Source organism: Lathamus discolor, chromosome W, assembly GCF_037157495.1.
Source record: "Lathamus discolor isolate bLatDis1 chromosome W, bLatDis1.hap1, whole genome shotgun sequence".
NCBI classification, from domain to species: domain Eukaryota; kingdom Metazoa; phylum Chordata; class Aves; order Psittaciformes; family Psittacidae; genus Lathamus; species Lathamus discolor.
In genome coordinates, this window is record NC_088908.1 from 23,669,936 (window position 1) to 23,696,125 (window position 26,190).

Sequence of the window (26,190 nt, forward strand, 5' to 3'; positions counted from 1 at the left end):
TTAGCATGCGTATGACTTAGCACCTAAGTGTGACTGCTCGCTCAACAGGGAGCCCCTCCGAGGGTGGGAACCTGCCCTTCTGGTGAGGCATAATAAAGAGTGCATTAGAATTCGGGCCTGTAGATGGCTTGCATCTGCTTCTGTAATTTGCTTCTAAGCAGGACATCCCTAATGGTAAGATATAATAACAATTTGAACAAAGAAATAAGCATGTAGCTCACAGGTATTAGTAGTTGATCAATACTACTAAAGCTAAAAGGTAAACACCTGTAAGAACCCTGATTAATACTAAACAATAGACTGTCATTGTAGCCCTAACCCAAGTGTGCAGTAGGATAAGAGAACTACAGTTATATAACTTACCAAATTGTATGTGTGGATGTTTTAGATAAAATTATATCAAGATGAGAATGTAAAGTATAAAAAAACCCTGAAATTTACTGTGCTTTGGAGATGTGTATGGAGGTTTGAACCCCCATGTGCTCCCAACGCCAATAAAGGTCTGTGCTTTACTTTACAGTGCGTACTGTGAAGTGATTTCTTTGAATCAGGACAAGCCCCATCCCTGGGTGCTGTGCCCAGGCCCTGTTCCTCACCATCACTAGAACCATGCAGCTGGTAGTACCGGTTGCAGCAATACTTGACCAGGTGCTCCAGGTGCTTCAATCTCCGCAGGCTTTGCACAGCTCCACTCTGCAGGAAGAGGAGGTTCATCTGGTCCAGAGGACCCAGCCCAGGACAGAGTCCCCACCTTCAGCAGGTCCCTCCCCAGTTCCATCTTTCCTGCCCCATGCCCGCTCCCTGCCAAGCTGCTCCTGGCTTTGTCCATGCCCCAGTGCTCCCACCCTTGCCCTGGAAGTTACTGGTGGCATTTGCTATCTCCAGCACAGGCCAAGCCAGGCCAACAATCAGCAGCATTGCAGGTCTGCAGGGAAGAAAGGGCATGCTCAGCAGAGGACTCTTGCCCCCTGCTCCCAGTCTGGGCTCCACCAAGACCAGTGCCCTGGCCAGGCTCATGCCCTGTCCTGGGGGCTCCAGGCATCAGACAGCCTGGAGAAGTTGCCTGGGTCAAACCTGGACCCTGCTGCTGTGGAGGACAAGGCTGCAGTGCTGGGGCCTGGAGCACCTCCAGCTGCAACACAGTTCCTGCCACAGCACAGCCAGGTCCTCAGCCAGACAAGCAGGTGTCGTGGTTTAAACCCAACCACAAACCTGGTTCACTCACTCCCCCCCTTCTTGCCCTCCCCCTGCTCCTGGAGGGACGGAGAGGAGAACTGAAAAGAATGCAACTCCCACGGGTTGAGATAAGAACAGTTTAGTAACTAAGGTATAACACAAATCACTACTGCTACCACCAATGATAATAATGATAAAGGAAATAACAAGAGGAAAGAATACAACACCTCAGCACCAGCTGACTGATAACTCGCCCCACTCCCCCCCAGCCGAGCACCGACCAATACCTCATCCAACCCTGCAGTCCCCCAGCCCTTCCGGGTAACTCCCCATTATATCCTGGGCATGATGTGCTGTGGTATGAAATACCTCTTTGGTCAGTTTGGGTCAGATATCCTGTCTCTGCTTCCTCCCAGCTTCCCCTCCTCCCTAGCAGAGCATGAGGCTCAGAAAGTCCTTGGCCAGACCAAATATTTGAGCAGCAACTAAAAACACCAGCGTTATCAGCTCTCTTCCCAGGCCAAAAAATGAAAACATAGCACTGCACTAGCTACTAAGAAGGAGAAAAATGACTGCTACTGCTGAACCCAGGACAGCAGGACAGACACAGCACCAAACACATGCAGGGGCACAGCAACATTGTTCACCCCATGCTCATAGCTCCCTCTCCTCACAGCAGCCTCCTTCTGCAGGTCAGTGTTGTTCCAGGCCCCCTCCTCACCCTTTTTATTGCCACCTCCCTCGACCTGGTGCAACCCATGCGCTCCAGACCTCCTGACCCTACTGTCTGCAGACAGCACCTTTCCCAGCAGTAAGAGCTCAAAAAACCCCACCTGGCTCACAGCTGGCCTGGCAGCTGAATCTGTGAAAGCACAAGTCAGGATATCAGGATCCGTGAAGCGAGTGTGGACCTCTTCTAAGCGCGTTTCCAATCTCCCGTGAGGGACTTGGCCGCTGAAGGAGGGAAGTGATAGTGGTTGATTGAAAGGAAGCACACCTGGTGGGAAACGGGTCAGAGTAGGAGTCGTAACTCTAACCCAGGAAGGGGCCCACGGAGAAGTCCCAGAAATAAGGCAGGGAGCAAGTTACCTGAAATAACCCCAGACAGTCCCTGGGGGTTAATGTTTAACTACTGGGGTTCTTGGCCGTCCCAGGGAGGAAAGAGTAAGGAAAAAATGGTCCATCACTGTATGGAAGTGTGGACTAAAGAGGAAATTAGGCCTGACCATTTATATTGGCCAATATTTGGGTCATTTGATGCTTGGATATGTCAGGCTTTAAATTTATGTGTAAATGGCAAGGAAAATAAAAATAATGAATCCAAAAGAACCTATCAGGGTTAGACAATACCCGATTTCTTTGGAAGGAAGAAAAGGGCTGAAACCAATAGTAGAGGATTTGATACAGAAGGGAACCTTGGAGACCTTTATAGATATTGCTGGCCACTTCTTCCGACGTAGGCTGGCCACCTGTGTCAGAATGAGTGTGCATTTTGGTCAGTATAAAAGCCCAAGCCTCATGCAATGTGGAGGAGGCAGAGCCTCTGCGGGGATGCTCGCTAAGGTTGAGCCTGCCACCTTGCACTGCAATGATGCTTCTCGGAGCTGGTTTCCTGATAGTCTTCACAGGGTCCTTGTGCCATGTTCTGTACATGGGACTGTGTAGTGGAAGTAATGATTGTCTGGATTTTGTGTTTTAAATATTGTAGTTGTGTGGAGTATGCTTGTGGGATCCCATACGTGTGTGTGTGATGAGGGCAGATGGTGTTCTGTGTATTTTTTTTTTGTTGTCAGGTTCATGTAAAAGTTTTTAACAGATAGTGTGGAGAAGTGGCTAACAGAGAAAGGTCATGTTCCCATCAACGAGCTGAAACAAGACACCTGTGTAGAACATGGTGCAGACTTCTCACGCCAGATAATGAGGAACTGAAGGACACCGGCAAACAGCAACATGCTATGACCAATCACAGCCAAGGACACTAAGCGATAAGTGCATGAGAAAGAGGATGGTGGGGGGCTGCACGGTGTAGCTGCAAAAGTGTAGAGCTTACGCAATGCCTTATTTGTGCCAGAACCAAATCAAGTGCCTAGTATTTGCATATTCACTGTTATATAAACCAAAGGTAGAAGCCCAATAAACGAATCGTGCTTATTGATCACAATGGTCGTGTTGATTCCTCCCTGCTGCAACAAGATAGCAGTTTAACATTTCAGGCAAGAAAGGGTTAATGCAAAAGTGCGGTTGCTGTCAGGTATTTATGGATGCTGCTGAAGCAGCCAGGCAGCTGTAGCTGCTGCGGAGTAGGTAGGCATTTATAGCTGCTGCCCAGTAGACTGGTGTTTGTAACCGTGCAAAGCAGGGTGAACAACTGATCATGGTAGGAGCCTTGCTTATTGTGTTTAAAGTAACCTGGGGGTGAATCCAACACTTGGAGGAACAGATCGCTTGAAACAAGAACTGCTAACTGAAAAAAAGCGAGAGGGGTAGTGCAACCACAAGCTTTATCAACCGTCACCTAAGCAGCATCAGGCTGGCAGAGAAAAAAAATATATAAAAAAAAAAATGGGTAGTGATGCAGCAAACTTCTTGACTGTTAAAAATGTGCAGTTTACTTCTGCAGCTGCTTTACATTCCTTTTGTATCAGAATGCCTCTACTTTAACTGATAACCCGGAAGAGGGGGTATATTTGTGTCCTCCTACCTACAGGTCCATGGCAGCTGCCTGCAAAGTTTGTCAAGTCTTGCCATGAGTTGAACAGATGAGTGGAAAAACCCAATGCCTCAGCTACAGGAGCTGACTGTGAATACCCCAAGCAGAATGAGATAGAGGAAGAGAAAAATTAATGATTGCAAAACATCACTTGGAGGCAACTGAAAAGTAACAACTTGAATTAGTGTTCTTGTAAAGTAGCTATTATTAGAGGCTGTGATTTTGTGTATAAAAGCACCTGTACTTACTAGCCAGTTGCTAATACAAAACTACACCTTGTACTGTATGGATTTGTCACTTGTAAAAGAGATGTTGGAGCATGCAAATTTGCAGCAGCTGCTAGAAAATGCTAAGGTAAAAGCTAGAAAGATTCTAATATGACGGTAGTGTTATAAAGCAGGTAATGGAACAAATTAAGAGGGTGGGAGAACTCCACTGGTAAGAAATTTCTTTGGCTAGTCCCTCGCTGCCATCAGCATCTTCAACATGCTGCTGCGATCTGTAATAGTTACTCTGCTAATGTAAATCTGTATGTGCTTTGCCATAGTAGTGACTTGTTACTGGATGAAGCAGGTGAAACTCTGCATTGACAACAAGGTGCAAGGACTGAGGTTGGCCAAATGCCCGCTCTATATAAAGACCTACATGATAACAAGTGAAAGGACCCATAAGAGAGTGGAAGTTGTGACTGAACCTGGAGACACCAAGCTAAATCTCACCAAGGACTTAAAACAAGTAACTGAGGGAATTCATATTGACTCCTGTAAATATGATATGAAAAATGCAGGTATAGCTGAAATTATTTTAAGAAACCATAGGATAAGGGCCAGTACCATATGCAAATGATGTAATTTGTATATTAGGGTAAGGTATCCCAATTGTTTAAAAATGTTTTATTACTCGTAGAGGAGACCAAGAACAATCTCTGAGGAATCAATTGCAGTTCTTTTGCATTCGGTGTGAAACTACAGCCTCATTAGAACAGTTGTTGTGGGTCAAACATTATTGCCGTAATAGCCGAAGGGGAATATACCTCTAACCCGCCAGAGAGGGCAAGACTGGAGGGAATCGGTGCTGTAGCTGGAAAGGTCTGCCGAGGGCTGCAACCCCTTGGGCTGTGACCGCTGAGCACTATGATCCTGACCGGACCTCTTTTGGCGGTGGTTCTGCTTGGGCCCATATGGGCAAGTGCCGTGGCTGAGAAAAACAACTGTAGCGAATGCATTAACACAACTAGACGAGAGAGAGTGACCTCTCAACCACTGGTCTATCACACCTTGTATGAATGTAAAGGAACAATAATTGGTAACTGTATACACAACCAAACTCAATACGAACTTTATCCCCAGGACAGTGAGAAGAGCGTGTAGCAAGCTCACTGCCCTGGACTTCAAAAGAGCAGACTTTGGCCTCTTCAGGAGCCTGCTTAGTAAGGTTCCATGGGATATAGCCCTGGAGGGCAGGGGGGCCCAAGACTCTTGGTTGATATTCAAGGATCACCTGCTACAAGCTCAGGAGTGCTGCATCCCAACTAGAAGGAAGTGCAGCAGGAGGGCCAGGAGACCTCCTTGGATGGATAAGGAGCTGCTGAGGAAAATTCAAAGGAAAAACGAGGCTTATAAAAAATGGAAGCAAGGACAGGCGGCCTGGGTAGAGTACAGGGATGTTGTCTGGGAAGCTAGGGACCAGGTTAGGAAGGCTAAGGCCCAGTTAGAATTAAACTTAGCCAGGGATGTTAAGGATAATAGGAAGGGATTCTACAGGTACGTAGCAAACAAAAAACAGACTAGGGACAACACAGGCCCCCTGAGGAAGCTTTCGGGAGAACTGGCTACGCAGGATTTGGAGAAGGCTGAGGTTCTGAATGACTTCTTTGCCTCGGTCTTCACTGGCAAAGGCTCTGACTGCACCACCCAGTTCTTAGAAGGCAGACGCAGGGACTGTGAGAATGAAGACCTTGGGCCCACTGTAGCAGAGGATCTGGTTCGAGACCATCTTAAAAATCTGAACGTGCACAAGTCCGTGGGACCTGACGAAATCCATCCACAGATCCTGAAGGAGCTGGCGAATGAAGTTGCTAAGCCACTGGCCATCATATTTGAAAAATCATGGCAGTCAGGTGAAGTTCTCGACGACTGGAAAAAGGGAAATATAACCCCTATTTTCAAGAAGGGGAAAATGGAAGACCCGGGGAATTACAGACCAGTCAGTCTCACCTCTGTGCCTGGTAAAATCTTGGAGCACATTCTCCTGGACAGCAAGCTAAGGCACATGAAAAACAACAAGGTGCTTGGTGACAGCCAGCATGGCTTCACTAAGGGGAAATCCTGCCTGACCAATTTGGTGGCCTTCTATGATGGGGCTACAGAATTGATGGACAAGGGTAAAGCAGTTGATGTCATCTACCTGGACTTGTGCAAAGCCTTTCACACTGTCCAACACAACATCCTTCTCTCTAAATTGGAGAGATATCAATTTGATGGATGGACCACTCGGTGGATAAAGAACTGGCTGGATGGCCGCACACAAAGAGTTGTGGTCAATGGTTCGATGTCCGGCTGGAGACTGGTAACGAGTGGTGTCCCTCAGGGATCTGTGTTGGGACCGGTCTTCTTTAACATCTTCATCGCTGACATGGACAGTGGGATTGAGTGCGCCCTCAGCAAGTTTGCCGATGACACCAAGCTGTGTGGTCCGGTTGATACGCTGGAGGGAAGGGATGCCATCCAGAGGGACCTAGACACGCTTGTAAGGTGGGCTGATGCCAACTTTATGAAGTTCAACCATGACAAGTGCAAGGTCCTACACCTGGGTCGGAGCAATCCCAGGCACAGCTACAGGTTGGGCAAAGAAGAGATTCAGAGCGGCCCTGCAGAGAAGGACTTGGGGGTGTTGGTCGATGAGAAACTGAACATGAGCCAGCAGTGTGCGCTCGCAACCCAGAAAGCCAACCGTATCCTGGGCTGCATCAAAAGGAGTGTGACCAGCAGGTCGAAAGAGGTGATCCTGCCCCTCTCCTCTGCTCTTGTGAGACCTCACTTGGAGTATTGTGTGCAGTTCTGGTGTCCTCAACATAAAAAGGACATGGAACTGTTGGAACAGGTTCAGAGGAGGGCCACGAGGATGATCAGGGGCCTGGAGCACCTCCCGTATGAAGATAGGCTGAGGAAGTTGGAGCTGTTCAGCCTGGAGAAGAGAAGGCTGCGTGGAGACCTCATAGCAGCCTTCCAGTACCTGAAGGGGGCCTATAGGGATGCTGGGGAGGGACTCTTCGTCAGGGACTGTAGTGACAGGACAAGGGGTAATGGGTTCAAACTTAAACAGGGGAAGTTTAGATTGGATATAAGGATGAAATTCTTTCCTGTTAGGGTGGTGAGACACTGGAATCGGTTGCCCAGGGAGGTTGTGAGTGCTCCATCCCTGGCGGTGTTCAAGGCCAGGTTGGATGAAGCCTTGTGTGGGGTGGTTTAGTGTGAGGTGTCCCTGTCCATGGCAGGGGGGCTGGAACTAGATGATCTTTAGGTCCTTTCCAACCCTAACTATTCTATGATTCTATGATTCTATGAACTTTGCAGAGGAGAAAATAAAACAGTATGTTTTGATCCAAAAGAACTCCCTTATCTATATTGAATAGAGTTACAAACAGGGGGAGCTGCTGTAAATTGGAAACCTGAATTGAGCATACCCCTCGGTAGTAGTAATAAGGTCCCTGACCTCGATTATTCATTATCTGTGATTTTTGATGTCTGTAAAGCAATTGACAGAGATTTGGATACCGGAGGATGTGGAGATATAGGATGGAGAAGATATGGAAATCTAACCAAATATATTTGTGTAATCTAACCAAATATGACAAACCGAAACCCCGGTTGTACCCCCCAATTGTGAGGCCACCTTTGTGGATATGGATGGGACTGTGTATGTTGGGCTACCACAAATTGGGGTTATGAATGTCATTGTCCTGAATTGGAAGACTTTATTCAAAATGTCCCAGTAAAGCCAGATTGTGTACCACACGAATGTACCCTACTCAATCTAACTATGATGAATATTGGAAAATGGAAAAAATAAGAAAATGAAGGAATTTGGAATTAAAATATGGGCTACAGGAAAGGATCCAGGAGCTATAGTCCAAATTAAAATTATGGAAAGTGTTAAAGAATCAATACAACATCATTTATTATTTAACTCATTTTATCATGAAATGGAAACAGGAGTCCAGTATGAAATTCCCACTGTTGCTAAGAATCTCTTTGTGAATCTTGCTGAAAATATAGCTAAAGCATTGAATGTAACTAACTGCTATGTTTGTGGGGGAAATAACCAGGGAGAGAGATGGCCCTGGGAGGCAATGGAGAGTAACCTAAGTGGTCCTACAATATGGAAAAATAATGGAGGGAACAATAGAAAACAACAATGGATCTTACAAACAAGTAAAATTGGTAAAAGTTGTTGGCAAAATTTAGAAAGTGGTGGAAAACCAGTAGGAAATTTGCTTTGTGAAGGGGGTTGTATATGGAACAAAACAAAGAAAAACTGGGAAAAATGGGGAAACCCTATAGAAATGAATCAACAATTCAGTAACTGGACCAATGGAACTAATATACCAAATGGTTGGCCCACTCCAGATGGACATTCTTGGATCTGTGGTAAACTAGCTTTTGCATTTTTACCTCAAAATTGGACAGGATCATCTATATTAGGAACAATCAGACCTAGTTTCTTTTTATTACCTATAAGCCGAGGGGAACGCTTGGGAGTCCAATTGTACACAGTAACAGACGAACTGAGAAGAAAACGATATAAAAGAGAATTGCAAATTGGCAATTGGAAGGATAATGAGTGGCCACCTGAATGAATAATCTCTTACTATGATCCGGCAACTTGGGCTGAAGATGGGTCCTGGGGATATAGGACCCCTATATATATGCTGAATAGAATTATAAGGTTACAAACTGTAGTAGGAATAGTAGTAAATAAAACGGGAGATGCATTAGGATTAGTTGCAAAACAAAATGCTAAGATGAGAACTGCAATATATCAGAATCGCTTGGCTTTAGATTATTTACTAGCTCAGGAAGGAGGCGTTTGTGGAAAATTTAATCTTAGCAATTGTTGTCTAGAAATAGATGATGAAGGAAAGGCTATAAATGAACTTATAAGAGAAATGAAGAAGATAGCTCATGTTCCAGTTCAAACATGGAATGGAATTAATTTTGGAGGACTAGGATCTTGGGGACAATTTTTTTTATGGGGGTTGGCTTGCTAAAATTGTAATAGTGGTATTAGGAATATTAGGAGGATTGTTAATTATCCCATGTATAATCCCATGTTTTACCAGATTAATGCATACAATTATCCAGAACATGCAACTAACTGCTGTACCAATGGAGTCTGAAAAGACAGAAGCTTAATCATTGATGATACTAAAAACAAGGGCGACTCCAATATTATCTGCGGCTCGGAAAGCAGTCATTAGATTAGAAGCCAAAACACGAATCAATAGGTTAAATAAAAACAAATGGGGAATTGTAAAGAATATGAGAATGATTCGTGTCAGGAACTTGGGAATCTTTGTTACCAATGCACCTGTGACCAGTGTACCATGTATGGGATGTATAAAAACGACTTTGATTATAATTAATGTTGCTGTCAATATAATGTAGGGAGAGAAGAAGAAACAAAGGAATAGAATAGTCTTTAATCATTTTTGACTGTTAAAATAATAATGTTTTGTTTTACTGCTTGAGTGCTTTAAGGAAAGGGTTTGTGAAACCTATGCTTTGACTAAATAACCATATGAGGATAGAACTAGGGCTGTGATTAAGCTTGTGATAAAAGATTCTTTATTAATAAATTACCAAGGGGTTCAGTTCCTCTTCCAAGAAGTTTCTTCACTGAAAAGCAGACCTCGGCAACAAAAGAACAATGAAAAGGGGCCGCGTCGGCATCCGGGTACAGATGAAGAAGGGACTGGCTGAGACTCAAGACCAAGAAGTATAAGAGACTGGACCCCAAAGACCCCGGCGAGGTCTTTGTGCGAGGGGAGAGTCTCCCCTACGCACCCAGCGCTGCTTGCTTATTGCCTCTCGATATTAATCAATTGTAATAAAATAATTAAATCAGACCATGGCCAAGACGGAATTTTTATAACACCTGGAAGCCCACCAAGCCCCCAGGGAAGCACCATGTCAAGAATTTCTGTGATTTTGCAGCTACAAATATGCAGGAAGGGATCTGTTTGCAGCCCCTGGTGCCGTGACACTGTGGTCCACAGAAAGCAGAGCTATACCCTGCTTCTGCAGAACTGCCCCATGCAACCACCTAGAGCAGTCCCTGTAGGGCATGTGCCAGCCCCACAGGACACTGACAGTTGCCCCAATGCTGGCAGGTGGAGCTGGGGCACAGGACCTGAGTCCCATCCATCCTGTGCCTGGCTCTGCCCACAACCAGGTGCACCCTGCCAGCCCCTCACAGTGGGACTCAGCACCACAGTGCCCTGGGCAGCCCCAGCCTGGCTGGCCAAGGGGTACAACATGTTCTGTTCCATGTTGCTGCAGGCTCCAAGGGACTGCTGCCAAGCCATCCTCTTCCCACAAGCACCCCTTCCTCCCCACCTTCCCGGTGCCCGTGGCCCTTCTGGTGCAGTTGTTTGTCAGCAAGGGCAAGGACCCAGTCTTGCTTGGCCTGCTGGAGGTCTTGCCAGCACCCTCCTGGCCCTCCAACACTCCAGTCCTTCAGGCTCAAGAGGGACATTTGTCTGGTCCTAGACACTTCAACAGAGGCCTTCCCATTCTGTGCAAGATGCTTCCCCTCTCATGGGGCTCCTGTACCCCATAACAGTGCAGGGCTTGGCAGCTCTGGCCCAGCACCGGTCACACACATGCAACCACACTTGAAACGCAGAAGGTTGGAGTCCAGCACAGGATGCGTCAGGGCTTGATAGCTCCGATCCATGAACCATGCCAGCACTCAGGAAGGTGCTGTGGCATTTGACAGCAGAGTTCAAGCAGCAATAGCATCACCTGCCCAAAGCAGAAAATTTAGGAGATGAGGCTGGTGCAGAGGGCTGCAGAAATGGGGGAACAGTCAGGAGGTAGCCCTGATATGAGCTGGGGGCCACGGAGAGCAGGGTCAGCACTCCTGCTTCTCCTGTAAACAAGTTCGGTGAAGAGCTGTGTTGCAGTCCTGCTCTGCTGGGTGGGCTATGAGGCTACAGAGATGTGTCCAGGTCAAGCTGTGTTGCTCAAAAAAATCCAGATGACTACAGGGAGAGTCCAGAGTAAAGCCAAAGCAAACACCAGAGGCTCCAAAGGCAAAGCTTACTCAGAGGCATGAACAAACAGAGCCTTTTCATAGCAATCAACAGGGCATAACCATGTAGCGAAGTATGAGACGGAGACAGCATGTGTGTGCAAACTGAATCACTTTTACTGAGTTTCTTGCCATATTTATTGAAACAAGGGGGACAGAAAATCACAAAATGGAATATATAAACCTTTAGAATCAGTTTTAAGTAATGTTAAGTTTGATGGCTTTGTAACAGTAGCAATGGAAAATTACTAAAGTGCATGATACATAAAAAAATAGAGTGCAGCTAGAGAATACACTGAGCATTCTTGTACAAGATAAATTGTTATAGTTGACAGAGTTTTAAGAAAAACAGTCTAGAGGAACAGGACACAGGGATAAGGAGTATCTGGGAATGGCAGGTGTCCAGGATGGGCTACAGTTAAACTAACTGATAAGTAGGAGCATAGGAGGATTATTATGTCTCCTGTGCTAACGAACCAATTAAACTGGTATGAGCATCTACTGCGCGTGCTCCAAAGGCTGCCAGAAGTGATGAAGATTGTTGGAAGAAGTAAACGACCCTCAGAGACCACCACCACAATTCTGTACGCATGTGGGGAACTTTCTGGAAAATGACGTAATGTATGTATGACCAGGGACTATATAAGGACAGCTTGTGGAGCAACAGAGAGACACACGTTAGGAGGAGCTATCCCCCGTGTCTCCCGGCGCCGCAATAAAGAATACCTGCTTGTCAGCTTGAAAACTTTGTTGGCAAGTTTGTTCCTGGAGTTTTCTCCGAATCAATCTGGCGACCCAGATGGAACCCTCTCTGCTCGGCTGCAGAACCCGCTGAGGACAGGGCTCCCTAGGGCCCTCGGGAATTTTTCCCAGAGGGACCCCTCGACTCATTCGGATCACTGCAGGAGCAGACAAGGACCATCTTCATAAAAGGTATTCTTTTCTTTTGTATAGTCTGTAAGGTGCAGGGGGCATCTTGCATAAAGACTAAATTGGTAATTGGGTTGGTTTGGTAAGCGTACGCAAGGTTTGGGAGCCTTCCGTAAATCGAGATAGGAAATCTTGTAGGTAAAGGCGTATACCCGGCTGCTAGCGTCCGTTTGGTATACACCCACAAGAAGCAGGGGGCATCTTGTGGTTTGGGTCCTACAAGACGCAGGGGGTGTCTTGTGGAAATGGTTTTGGATCTTGTTGGTATTTGATTTATTTTGTGGCTTGTTACATTAAGGATTTTGGTCATGTGTTTTGGTATTGGTGACAGAATGTTATAACTGTGTTATTAACTGTTGTTTGTTTGATAGAATTTTAGTCTCTGTCTCCAGTGTTGTAACTGTGTGGAGTGTGTCTGTGGGATCCCGTGTGTGTGTGTGTGAATGTGAGACTGATAATGGAAAGTCAGCAGAGTGAAGAGACCTTGAAAAAGAGTCTTTTAGGGTGCATTTTGGCACACTGGAAGGAACTTGCAGGGTCTCCTGGAGGATGGGTAAATAAGAAAAAATTTCTAAAATATTGTAACTGATGGTGGCCTTTGTATTTTTTGGAAAATCAGGGAAAATGGCCTGAAAATGGGACTCTGAACTATAATATATTGTTACAATTAATGTTGTTTTGAGGTGGCAAGGAAAATGGGATGAAGTAATGTATGCAGATATGTTTTTCACTTAAAGAAACCACATGGAGTGAGGGACTGAATGCAGAATTAATATAGCTCTGCCAGATCCCTTAATTTTTGATTTGGAAAAGGACAGGGAAAAACTGAAAGTTAAGATGGAGAGATGCTGTTCAGCCTGTGATATTGGGGAAAGATGTTTAAAGTTAAAAAACAGTAATCAGGAAGATAGGTTGGAAAATTATGTGTCACAGGTACCTCTGAGAGGAGCACCCTCTGCACCTGTCCTATCTGATATTGATAAGGAGGAAGAGATTGCTGCCACTGGCAAAAAGCGGCAGATTCACATTCAGAGTTAAGAAAGGGTTAAAGCAGAAGTGCTGTTGCAGAGGCAGGCATCTGCAGCCCCTGCAGAGCAGGGTGAGCAACTGTGAGATAAAAAAAAACAAAAGGGAAAACCAAGGGGGAAAGGAGGGGAGCTCGAGCAGCTCCTGTGTTTGAGCCTGGGAGGAGGGATGTCGGGCAGAGGTGGGGGAGTGAGCTCTTCTTCTGTGGAAGCGGATCAGTGTGTGTGCTATGGGGAGTTTGGACATTGGAAGTGAGACTGCCCTGGGTGGGGGGGGCAGTGCCATGGGGTGGATCCGGTGACTGAATTGCAACTAGACTGACGGGGACCTGGGGAATCTACCCTACCAGATCCACTGGTTAAATTAAAACTAGGGACTAGAGGAAATAAAGTGGAATTTTAGTGATTACACGAGCAAGTTATTTGGTATTAAATCAGAGAGAAAAGAATTTGCTACAGATGTGGGAGCTACTGGCCACCAGGAAAAAAAAAAAAAAAAAAAGAAGAGAGGCATTCTTTCTGAAACCTTTAAAATACAAATTGGGAAAACAAATAGGAATGCATAAATTTTTATGCATGCCAAATTCTCTAAAATCTTCATTAGGGCAAGAAGCAACATTTAAAGAAGGCAAAATGGAATTTAGAGTTAAAAATAATCAATTAATTGCAGTTTTGAGTTTATCTGTAATTCAGCAGAAAAGCAAACAGGAGGACCTCCCTGAAATAGAAGAACACCTTAATCAGGTATATCTAGGAGTATGGGCATCTCAAGTTCCAGGTAAGGCGAAAAATGCTTTGCCTCTAAAAGTGTAAATAAAAAAGGGGGGGGGCTTGCTCAATTAGAATAAAACAATATCCCTTAAAATTAGAAGATCAAAGGGAATCAACAATCACTGATAAATTTTAAAATATAGATTATTAATTGAATGTGAATTGGAATATAACAATCCTATCTGGACAGTAAAGGAATATGATGGGAAAAGTTAAAAGTTGCAGATTGGTTCAAGATCTCAGGGCAATCAGCAAAACAGCAGAGGATATTCGTCCAGTAGTAGCTAATTCATATGACTTATTGACTAAACTGAATAATAATCAGAAATGGTTTGCCATCCTGGATTTAAAGGACACTTTCTTTTGCTTACCACTGGCCAAAGAAAGCCAAAGTTATTTGCTTTTGAATGGGAAAATCCTGACACAGGAAGGGAAACTCAATTAACTTGGACAGCATTACCTAAAGAGTTTAAAACAGTCCAGCAATTTTTGGAAATCAGCTAGCATGAGAACTAGAATCATGGAAGCCACCTACTCAGACGGGACTCTGTTAAAATATGTGGATGACCTATTAATTGCTACAGAAACAAAGGCAGAATGTATCCAGAGGACAGTGGAATTATTCAATTTTCTGAGACTGAATGGTTACTGGGTATCCAAATGAAAGGCCCAACAAATCCAACCCTGAGTTTCCTACCCAGGATATGAAATAGCAGGAGGACAGACAGAACTTGGAGCTGCTAGAAAAGAAGCCATTTGTCAGACTCCATGACTGTCGACCATCAAGGAGCTCCAGGCATTGCCACTGCTGTCCCAGATAACTTCCTCTCCCAATTGTCCCAATTTGATTTCTATTTTCAGTTTTAGGATTATTCTTAAGACATAGCTGACATTGTTTTGTCACTAACTGAACTATAGTATATAGATTTCTTCCTACAATTTGTTTGTTTAAGTGTTTATACAAAGAGTTACTATCACAATGAGTTTTATTATGTTCCTCCTGAACTAACTTCCAGAGTTGGTTATAGGGGGTTACAATTCTCCCATCAGGTATCTGAACCCCACCCTCTTTATTTTCCTGTCCTTTTAGATCTTGAATAAATTTTCTATCCTCTTTTGAATATCTAGGTTTAGATTTCTCAATTGTTAGTTTGCCATCGGGGATTAAGGACATGATTTTAGATTGTTCAGCTGCTCGTTTGGCTTCAGAATCGGCCAAATTATTTCCAATTTCCTGATCAGAGTCACCTTGATGTCCTTTACAGTACATAATAGCTACTTCTTCAGGTAGCTGAACAGCTTCTAGTAATTGTAGAATTTCTGTAGCATGTTTAATCTGTTTCCCTTGTGTATTCAAAAGTCCTTGCTCTTTCCAGATAGCACCATGTGCATGGACCACACCAAATGCGTATTTAGAATCAGTCCAAATATTTATCCTTTTATCTTCAGCCAATTCCAGGGATCACATTAATGTTATTATTTCTGCCTTCTGGGCAGAGGTGTTTGCTGGTAAAGGTTTAGCTTCTATTACCTGTGAAGTGGTGGTAACGGCATATCCTGCCTTTCGTTCACCTGCTTTCGTTCATGAAGCTACTACCTCAGTAAACCAAGAATCAGCGCCTTCCAGAGGTTTTTCTTTCAAGTCTGGTCGGCTCAAATACACAGTCTCTATGGTGGCCAAGCAATTGTGTGTTAGTAGTTCTGTCAGTTGTTCCTGCAAAAAGGATGCTGGATTCACAACATTAGTGACCACAATTTCTATATCATCCTGTTCCACAAGGGTGGCCTGGTATTTTAAAAAACGTGAAGGAGATAACCAGTGGGCTCCTTTCTGCTCCAGGACTGCTGATACCGCATGGGACACTAGCACAGTAATCTTCTGTCCCAAGGTGAATTTGCGAGCCTCTTCAATACTTATGATGACTGCGGCCACAGCTCTTAGACATCCGGGCCATCCTTTGCTCGCTTCATCCAGTTGTTTTGAAAAATACACCACAGTCCTTCTGTATGGTCCTAGTTTCTGAGCAAGGACCCCCAAGGCTATTCCTTGTTTTTTATAGGAATATAGCCTAAAGGATTTAGTCACATCCGGAAGTCACAGAGTTGCAGCTCTCATTGGCTCTGTTTTTAAATTTTTAAAAGCCCCTCTGCTGTATCAGTCCGTTTTAAAGAGGGAGGGTTTCCTTTCAACAGTTCATATAGTGGTCTTACCAGAACACCATAATCATGGATCCAAAGTCTGCACCCATCCGGTCATTCCCAGGAATGCCTGGAGCTCCTTGGTGGTTGACAGTCATGGAGTCTGACAAATGGCTTCTTTTCTAGCAGCTCCAAGTTCTGTCTGTCCTCCTGCTATTTCATATCCTAGGTAGGAAACTCAGGTTTGGATTCCTGATTACTGTTTTTTTTACTTTAAACATCTTTCCCCAATATCACAGGCTGAACAACATCTCTCCATCTTAACTTTCAGTTTTTCCGTGTCCTTTTCCAAAGCGAAAATTAAGGGATCTGGCAGAGCTTTATTAATTCTACATTCAGTCCCTCACTCCACGTGGTTTCTTAAAGTGAAAAACATATCTGCATACATTACTTCATCCCATTTTCCTTGCCACCTCAAAACAACATTAATTGTAACAATATATTATAGTTCAGAGTTCCATTTTCAGGCCATTTTCCCTGATTTTCCAAAATATACAAAGGCCACCATTGGCTACAATATTTTACCAATGTTTTCTTATTTACCGAGCCCCCAGGACAGAATCACAGAATCACAGAATCCCAAGGGTTGGAAGGGACCTAAAAAGATCATCTAGTCCAACCCCCCTGCAAGAGCAGGGTAACCTACAGTACATCACACAGGAACTTGTCCAGGCGGGCCTTGAATATCTCCAGTGTAGGAGACTCCACAACCCCCCTGGGCAACCTGTTCCAGTGCTCTGTCACTCTTACAGTAAAGAAGTTCTTCCTGATGTTAACGTGGAACTTCCTATGTTCCAGTTTACACCCATTGCCCCTTGTCCTATCACTGGATATCACTGAAAAAAGCCTAGCTCCATCATCCTGACACCTACCCTTCACATATTTGTAAACATTGATGAGGTCACCCCTCAGTCTCCTCTTTTGCAAGCTAAAGAGACCCAGCTCCCTCAGCCTCTCCTCATAAGGGAGATGTTCCACTCCCTTAATCATCTTTGTGGCTCTGCGCTGGACTCCTTCCAGCAATTCCCTGTCCTTCTTGAACAGAGGGGCCCAGAACTGGACGCAATATTCCAGATGCGGCCTCACCAAGGCTGAGTAGAGGGGGAGGAGAACCTCTCTTGACCTACTAACCACTCCCTTTCTAATGCACCCTAAGATGCCATTTGCCTTCTTGGCCACAAGAGCACATTGCTGGCTCATGGTCATCCTCCTATCCACCAGGACCCCCAGGTCCCTTTCCCCTTCACTACTTTCCAGCAGGTCAACCCCCAACCTGTACTGGTACATGGGGTTGTTCTTCCCCAGATGCAAGACTCTACACTTGCCCTTGTTAAATTTCATCAAGTTTCTCCCCGCCCAACTCTCCAGCCTGTCCAGGTCTCGCTGAATGGCAGCACAGTCCTCTGGTGTGTCAGCCACTCCTCCCAGTTTTGTGTCATCAGCAAACTTGCTGAGGGTGCACTCAGTTCCCTCATCCAGGTCATTGATGAAAATATTAAACAGCACCAGTCCCAGCACCGACCCCTGAGGAACTCCACTAGTCACAGACCTCCAGCTAGATTCTGCGCCATTGACCACAACTCTCTGCCTTCTTCCTTTCAACCAGTTCTCGATCCACCTCACTACTTGATCGTCAAGCCCACACTTCCTTAGCTTATCTATGAGGATGCTGTGGGAGACAGTATCAAATGCCTTACTGAAATCAAGAAAAACTACATCTACCGCTCTACCATCATCCCTCCACCTAGTCACTTCCTCATAGAAGGCTATAAGGTTGGTCATACATGACTTCCCCCTCATAAAACCATGTTGGCTGTTCTTAATGACCCCCTCATCCTTGATATGCCTAGTGATGGAGTCAAGAATAAGTTGTTCCATCATCTTTCCAGGGATGGAGGTAAGGCTGACCGGTCTATAATTACCCGGGTCCTCCTTCTTGCCCTTCTTATAGATTGGTGTGACCTTTGCCATCCGCCAATCCTCAGGCACCTCGCCCATTTCCCACGACTTACCAAAGATGATGGAAAGTGGCCTAGCAATGACCTCTGCCAGCTCCCTCAGCACCCGTGGGTGCATTCCATCCGGACCCATCGATTTACAGATGTCCAGTTTGCATAGCTGATCCCTAACCCAATCCTCATCTACCAAAGCAAACTCCTCCTTTGTCCTGACTCCTTCTGGGGCTATAGAAATCCGGGGCCCTCGGGGAGAGTCTGCAGGAGTAAAGACAGAGGCAAAGAAGGCATTCAGCACCTCTGCCTTCTTTATATCCTCTGTCTCCAGGGTACCCATTTCGTTCAGCAGTGGGCCTATATTGCCTCTTGTTTTAGTTTTATTTGCTATGTATTTGAAGAAGCCCTTTCTATTGTCTTTAACCCGACTAGCAAGATTGAGTTCCAAGGAGGCCTTAGCTGTCCTAATTGCCTCCCTACATCCTCTAACAACTGTCCTATATTCCTCCCAAGCGGCCAGCCCCTCCTTCCATAATCCATAGATTCTCCTTTTCCACTTGAGTTTGCCCAGCAGCTCCTTGTTTAACCACGCCGGTCTCCTAGATCCCTTACTTGACTTCCTACTCATTGGGACGCTCCGATCCTGAGCTTGGAAGAAGCGGTGCTTGAATGCTAACCAACTATCTTGGTTACCGCCTAGTAAACTTTCCCATGAGACTTCCCTTAGCAGTTGACTGAAGAGGCCAAAGTTGGCCCTTCGGAAATCCAGAACTGTGGCTTTGCTAGGTATTCTATTCCTCCCACACAGGATCCTAAACTCCACCATCACATGGTCACTGCAGCCAAGGCTGCCATTGACCGTCAACACTTCGACCAAACCCTCCTTGTTGGCGAGTACTAAATCTAGCAGCGCTGCTCTCCTAGTTGGTACGTCCACCATTTGCATTAAGAAATTATCATCAATGCACTCGAGGAACCTCCTAGACTGTGAATGACTGGCTGTGTGAGTCTTCCAGCAAATATCGGGGTAGTTAAAGTCCCCCACGACGACTAAGGCATGTAGTCGCGAGGCTACTTCCAGTTGCCTGTAGAAAGCCTCATCAACTCCTTCGTCCTGATCAGGAGGTCTGTAATAGACCCCCACAACTGTATCACCCGTGCCAGTCAGCCCCTTGATTCGTACCCACAGACATTCCACTTGCTCCTCATCCGACCCCGGACAGAACTCAATACATTCTAGTTGCTCTCTCACGTAAAGAGCAACTCCACCACCTCGCTTTGCTGACCTATCTTTCCTAAAAAGGATATAGCCATCCATGACCACATTCCAATCATGTGAACTGTCCCACCATGTCTCTGTAATCGCCACTAGATCATAACCTTTAGCCCGCACACAGACTTCTAACTCCTCCTGTTTATTCCCCATGCTGCGTGCATTGGTGTACAGGCATTTCAGGGAGCCAGTCCTAGTACCCTTTTTCCCCTGCGGGACAGGGTCTAAAGAGCTATCCTTTCCCACAAGTGAAACAAGAGATTGATAGTCCTCCTTAGCCCGCCATCCTTCAATCCCTAGCATGTTCCTCTTGGGCTTGTCCCCAACAGGCCCAGTTAAATCCCCTCCCCCCTTCCTAACTAGTTTAAAGCCCTGTCAATAAGCCCTGCTAACTCCTGCCCCAAAACCCTTTTTCTTCTCTGGGACTGGTGTATCCCGCCTGTCACCAGCAAACCAGGTGTCCCATACAGCAGCCCGTGACTGAAAAACCCAAACCCCTGCCTTTGGCACCAGTCACGTAGCCATACATTAACCTGCAGAGTCTTCTTATATATCCCTTCACCCTCGCTTGCAACAGGTATGGAGGCAAACACCACTTGCGCTCCAGACCCTTTAACCAGCCGTCCCAGGGCCCTGTAGTCTCTCTTCATTGCCATTACGTTCCTCGTAATAATTTCGTCACTGCCAACCTGAAAAACCAGCAGTGGGTAGTAGTCAGACGGCTGCACCAGTTCAGAGAGCTTCTTTTTAACATCTCTAATCCGAGCCCCAGGCAGGCAGCAGACCTCCCTGTGGGGTGGATCCGGTCGACAAATGGGCCCTTCTGTTCCCCTCAGAAGGGAGTCACCCACCACAATTACTCGTCTTTTCTTCTTGGTTGGGGAAGTTCTGAGGTATGTGGGTGAGTGACTAGCCCTGGGTGACTCACTAGATAGATTTGCCTCACCATCTCCATTCACCTGGCCCTGAATTTCCAAGACCTCGTACCTGTTATTCAAGGGCAATTGGGAGGGAGGAAGGGATTGTGAGGGTTTTCGCTTACCTCTCCGAGGAGGAACCTCCCTCCATCCATCCTTGTCCATTAAGCTCTCTCCTTCTGTCTGATGGTAGGAGGGAAGGGGATCCATATCTTGTTGAACCACTTCCCTCTGCCCTTGCCTTAGGGTGTGGTTCCACCAATCTATTTCACTTTCACACTCTCTAATGGCTCTCAACCTTTCCACCTCCTCCCTCAGTTCAGCCACCTGCCTGAGCAGGTCATTTATTTGCTCACAGCGAACACAAGCAGTATCACTGGCTCCCTCCAATACAAGTGCCAGGCTCAGGCATTCGCTGCAGCCAGAGACCTGCACAGCTGCATGTCTGCAGGAAGGCTCAGTCTGGATACCCACATTAGTACTCACTACAGCTTTCGATCGTGTTGTAACCATGATCTATCTGGTCAATCAATCCGTCTACGTCCCTCAGCACTCCTTCCCCCTCCTGTACTCCAGGCGAGTCCTCTCGATGAGGCGGTTGGAACGCTTCCCTGCCCGCTCGCCTGCCCGCTCGCCTGCCCGCTCGCCTGCCCGCGCGAACTGCCGCGCAAGCTGCCTCGACCCTCTGCCTCGACGCTCTCTGTTTGCCGGCTCTGTTCGCCGCGCTCCCTAGGAAGGTTTTTTAGCCACTCCCAGCTGGTGCCACTCCTCCTGGCTCCGCCCCCTGTGAGTCAGCCCCTCGCGGGAGCTGAGCTTCCGAGTCCTGGGCAAGTCCTGTTGAGGACTTGAGGCTCCCTCCTCAGTGGCTCTTGTCGCTCTGAGGTGAGGCTCCTGGACGCTGATCTCTCCCCTCTCCACTCCGGTGTTGCAGGCGTCCTCTCTCAAGCTACTCACCTCAGCAACTGATCGAGAGTGGCCCTTGATGGCCGGTTTGAATCTGACACCGAGCCTCCTGGCTCCGCCCCCTGTGAGTCAGCCCCTCGTGGGAGCTGAGCTTCCAAGTCCTGGGCAAGTCCTGTTGAGGACTTGAGGCTCCCTCCTCAGTGGCTCTTGTCGCTCTGAGGTGAGGCTCCTGGACGCTGATCTCTCCCCTCTCCGCTCCGGTGTTGCAAGCGTCCTCTCTCAAGCTACTCACCTCAGCAACTGATCACTCACCTCAGCAACTGATCTAGGAGGACACCCTCCTAGTTCCTTCCAGTGTGCCAAAATGCACCCTAAAAGACTCTTTTTCAAGATCTCTTCACTCTGCTAACTTTCCATTATCAGTCTCACATTCACACACACACACGGGATCCCACAGACACACTGCACACAGTTACAACACTGGAGACAGAGACTAAAATTCTATCAAACAAACAACAGTTAATAACACAGTTATAACATCCTGTCACCAATACCAAATCACACGGCCAAAATCCTTAACGTAACAAGCCACAAAATAAATCAAATACCAACAAGATCCAAAACCATTTCCACAAGACACCCCCTGCGTCTTGTAGGACCCAAACCACAAGATGCCCCCTGCTTCTTGTGGGTGTACACCAAACGGACGCTAGCAGCCGGGTATACGCCTTTACCTACGAGATTTCCTATCTCGATTTACGGAAGGCTTCCAAACCTTGCGTACGCTTACCAAACCAACCCAATTACCTATTTAATCTTTATGCAAGATGCCCCCTGCACCTTACAGACCATACAAAAGAAACGAATACCTTTTATGAAGATGGTCCTTGTCTGCTCCTGCAGTGATCCGAATGAGTCGAGGAGTCCCTCTGGGAAAAATTCCCGAGGGCCCTAGGGAGCCCTGTCCTCAGCGGGTCCTGCAGCCAAGCAGAGAGGGTCCCATCTGGGTCGCCAGATTGATTCGGAGAAAACTCCAGGAACAAACTTGCCAACAAAGTTTTCAAGCTGACAAGCAGGTATTCTTAATTGCCGTGCCGGGAGACACGGGGGATAGCTCCTCCTAACGTGTGTCTCTCTCTGTTGCTCCACAAGCCGTCCTTATATAGTCCCTGGTCATACATACATTACGTCATTTTCCAGAAAGTTCCCCACATGCGTACAGAATTGTGGTGGTGGTCTCTGAGGGTCGTTTACTTCTTCCAACAATCTTCATCACTTCTGGCAGCCTTTGGAGCATGCGCAGTAGATGCTCATACCAGTTTAATTGGTTCATTAGCACAGGAGACATAATAATCCTCCTATCCTCCTACTTATCAGTTAGTTTAACAGTAGCCCATCCTGGACACCTGCCATTCCCAGATACTCCTTATCCCTGTGTCCTGTTCTTCTAGCCTGTTTTTCTTAAAACTCTGTCAACTATAACAATTTATCTTGCACAAGAATGCTCAGTGTGTTCTCTAGCTGCACTCTATTTTTTTTTCTATGTACCATGCACTTTAGTAATTTTCCATTGCTACTGTTACAAAGCCATCAAACTTAGCATTACTTAAAACTGATTCTAAAGGTTTTTATATTCCATTTTGTGATTTTCTGTCCCCCTTGTTTCAATACACAAAGCTTCTTGTTTATCTCCTAACCATAATATTGCAGATTCTAAAGCATCTAAATGAATCATTATCTGTTCATCAATTGTGGTTTGAATACTAAGTTCATTAGTGACTTTGCAAAGCCTGGCTAACAGTGTGAGCCATTTGTACCGATTTTGTTAGTGATGCAATAGCGGTAGACGCAGCAGCTAATATTATGATAGCCGATATTATAGTAAATAAAAGCCAACCTATAAAACGCTTAATTCTACGCTTTCTATCTTGAATATCCGTTTGTAACAATTGAACAAAGTGATCTAAACCTCCTTCACTTTACCATTCTCGGGTGAGATTCACTGGTAGACATGCAGAAGCTCTTCACTTAAAAGGTATGATACTAGCATTTTCTGTGACATCAGTAGGAGAAAAATATGTCTTAAAAATAATTTTTTCCGCTTTTATTTCATAGGTCAAGTTCCCTTAATTAATAGTCAAGCCCATTGCAATTCCCAACACATATGGATGTGTAGTACAAATGTGGGATTGATTCCAGGAATGAATATGGTGTGTTATCTCAGTACTAGCATGTATTCTAAACAAATCAGCTCTTGTAATAATAACAAAAGGCAGGGTCAAACGCCACATACTAGTTTTAATGTTTGAATGATTTTGAGCAGCAAATAATTGTAATATGGGGCCAGATAGACCCCCATTATAGAATCAAAGAATGATAGAATAGTTAGGGTTAGAAAGGACCTTAAGATCATCTAGTTCCAACCCCCCTGCCATGGGCAGGGACACCTCACACTAAACCATGCCACTCAACGCTTTGTCCATCCTGGCCTTGAACATCGCCAGGGATGGAGCACTCACAACCTCCCTGGGCAACCAATTCCAGTGTCTCACCACCCTAACAGGAAAGAATTTCCTCCTTATATCCAATTTAAACTTCCCCTGTTTAAGTTTTAACCCGTTACCCCTCTTCCTGTCACTACAGTCCCTAATGAGTAGTCCATCCCCAGCATCCCTGTAGACCCCCTTCAGATACTGGAAGGTTGCTATGAGGTCTCCACGCAGCCTTCTCTTCTCCAGGCTGAACAGCCCCAACTTCTTCAGCCTATATTCATACGGGAGGTGCTCCAGTCCCCTGATCGTCCTTGTGGCCCTCCTCTGAACCTGTTCCAACAGTTCCATGTCCTTTTTATGTTGAGGACACCAGAACTGCACACAATACTCCAGGTGAGGTCTCACAAGAGCAGAGTAGAGGGGCAGGATCACCTCCTTCAACCTACTAGTCATGCTCCTTTTGATGCAGAACAGGATACGGTTGGCTTTCTGGGCTGCGAGTGCACACTGCAGGAACTCTGCATATTACACAGCTAGCGTGTGGTCACTTTGTGGCATACCCTGTCTGTCAGCAGAGCATTTATCTGTCCAGTAAGTTATTTGGCCACTGCATGGCTTTACTTACATTATCTGGAAGGAAACTGAGGTAGAGTGAGCTTAAGTAATGTGTCCAAGGCCAATTAGTTGAGTCTGTGGTAGGGCAACGATCAGAACCCAGGAATTCCTGGCTTTCAGCCACACAGTCAAACCACCTTGGCCTAGAACTTTCTTTGCTACCCAAGACAGGCCAGAGCCCTGAAGTCGCGTTTCTTAGTATACTAATTTGCACTTGTGACAGTGTGAATGCAAAGCACAGCTACAGGCCCTGCACATACATACCTACCTTTACAGCATTAGTCATTTTTCAAGTCTATCTCTGCCATGCCAGGACACAGCCAGCTCCCCTGATGAACAAAGATCAGTTTCTCATCTTACAGCCCCTGTGACAAAATGCGAGTAACCACCATCCCCCTACAAACTGTACGCTGTCATCATTCCCCTCCTTACTGTCTCGCTCCACAACAATCCAGCTGGGGCAAGGATCCCACAATGCTGCATAACATAATACTCACAGTGAACTTTGTTAGGAGTGGTCTGTTTCCGACGGGACATGGTTCCCTGACCTGGGAGCACAGAGTGTTCCTTCCCTCAGCAGAGGGTTCACCTGAGAAGAGAAGAGCCTGTCACACACCCCACTAGAACCTTCTGAGCCTCTGGCCAAACGCAGCTGGCTGTCTCAAGGTCATTCCCCACCCTTCTGCCTACAGGGCTCGTTCTGCATCGCCACAGCTATATTCAGTGCCAGCATCCAACATGATCCACAGGCATTTCACAAACCACCATATATGGGCAGTCCCACTCAGTTCTCAAGCAAAGTTACAAGCAATCCTATCCCCAGCAGACAAAAAGCTAAGAGTACCCCACTTCAAGAACAACTGCAATCTCAGTCCAAACAGCCTTCTCCCTTCCTGTCCATCCCCACAGCCAACAGGGCAGGAGCCGGATCAAACCTGCAGACCCTGCCCTACCTCTGGCTCCCCATCCAGAGAGAGACTGAGAGGAAACAACCCCCACTGTGCCCAGAAGGCAGACAAGGGAGCCAGCTGTCCTGCAGTCACAGCTTCATACACAGCAGCAGCAGCTGACAGGATGGAGTGGCCAGCCCAGGAACAGGTCTCATCCAAAACAGCTGGCCCTCAGAGGGCCTGACCTCACCATCCCTGCAGAGAGCCGCAGGGAGGGCAGGAACACGAGACTGCTGCACCCTCCCTGGGCAGGCAGGGCTGAGGACAGGCAGTTAGGCACACACCCTGTGCCCTCACCTAGGGAGGAACCACCAACACCCCAGCTCACATCGGGGATGCACTGCCCCTGTCCCCTACAGGTGGGGACAACAGATCCTCTCAAACCTTACAAGGAGGCAAACATCAACTCCTCATCCTCAGACTGACAGAAGAAGGGATAAATCCCAGCAGTCCCCTCAGACAAACAGATAAAAGGAGGAGCTGAACCCATTTCCCCCTAGACAGACACAGAGATCCCATCAGCTTCCTGCCAACGGAAGGATCCAGCCGGCAAAACAGCACCCAGGAGGCGGCAGGAGGAATCCAGCCCACAGGCGGAAGGACACACGGACGCCGCTCACGTGGCAGAAGGATGGACAGAAGAGCTCAGCCCAAAGATGCCGACAGACGACCGAGGGGCCATCCCGACAGCCCTGACGGATGGACTGGGCCATCAGAGGCCGACCCTCGGGTGGACGGCGGGACCCAGTCAGCCTTACCCGGTCCCGCTGCAGGCGCAGAGAGCCGCAGACAAAGGGTCGCCAGACAGCCGGCCAAGATGGCGGTGCCGCCAGAGCACACGGCGCGTGGAGCCACGACACAGCCTGGCCCTGGCGCGGGGAGCCGGGCCCGGTATATGCAGCACTGTGCCGGCGGTCAGAGGCCTCACCCATGCTCCGGTGCAGTGTTTCATTCCCCGAAGCA

At 46.7% G+C, this 26,190-nt stretch overlaps 1 protein-coding gene across 8 annotated transcripts in view; it reads right to left on the minus strand.

The window, feature by feature from the left end:
- The window catches only part of LOC136004508 (uncharacterized), a 47,371-nt gene extending 21,413 nt beyond the window's left edge, over positions 1-25,958 (minus strand). For 3 of the 8 annotated variants that reach the window (XR_010608511.1, XR_010608506.1, XR_010608510.1), the window contains exon 1: positions 24,775-25,958. Coding sequence is in view for 1 of the 8 variants with exons in the window: in XM_065661049.1 (XP_065517121.1) it covers positions 597-714 (118 nt within the window). In the remaining 7 variants the exon portion in view is untranslated. Of the gene's footprint in view, positions 1-596; positions 1,177-2,009; positions 2,131-7,561; positions 10,912-23,448 lie in introns of those variants that run through there. The other 5 variants (XR_010608508.1, XR_010608509.1, XR_010608507.1 and 2 more) reach the window with 5 other exon arrangements.
- Positions 25,959-26,190: the final 232 nt, after the last annotated feature.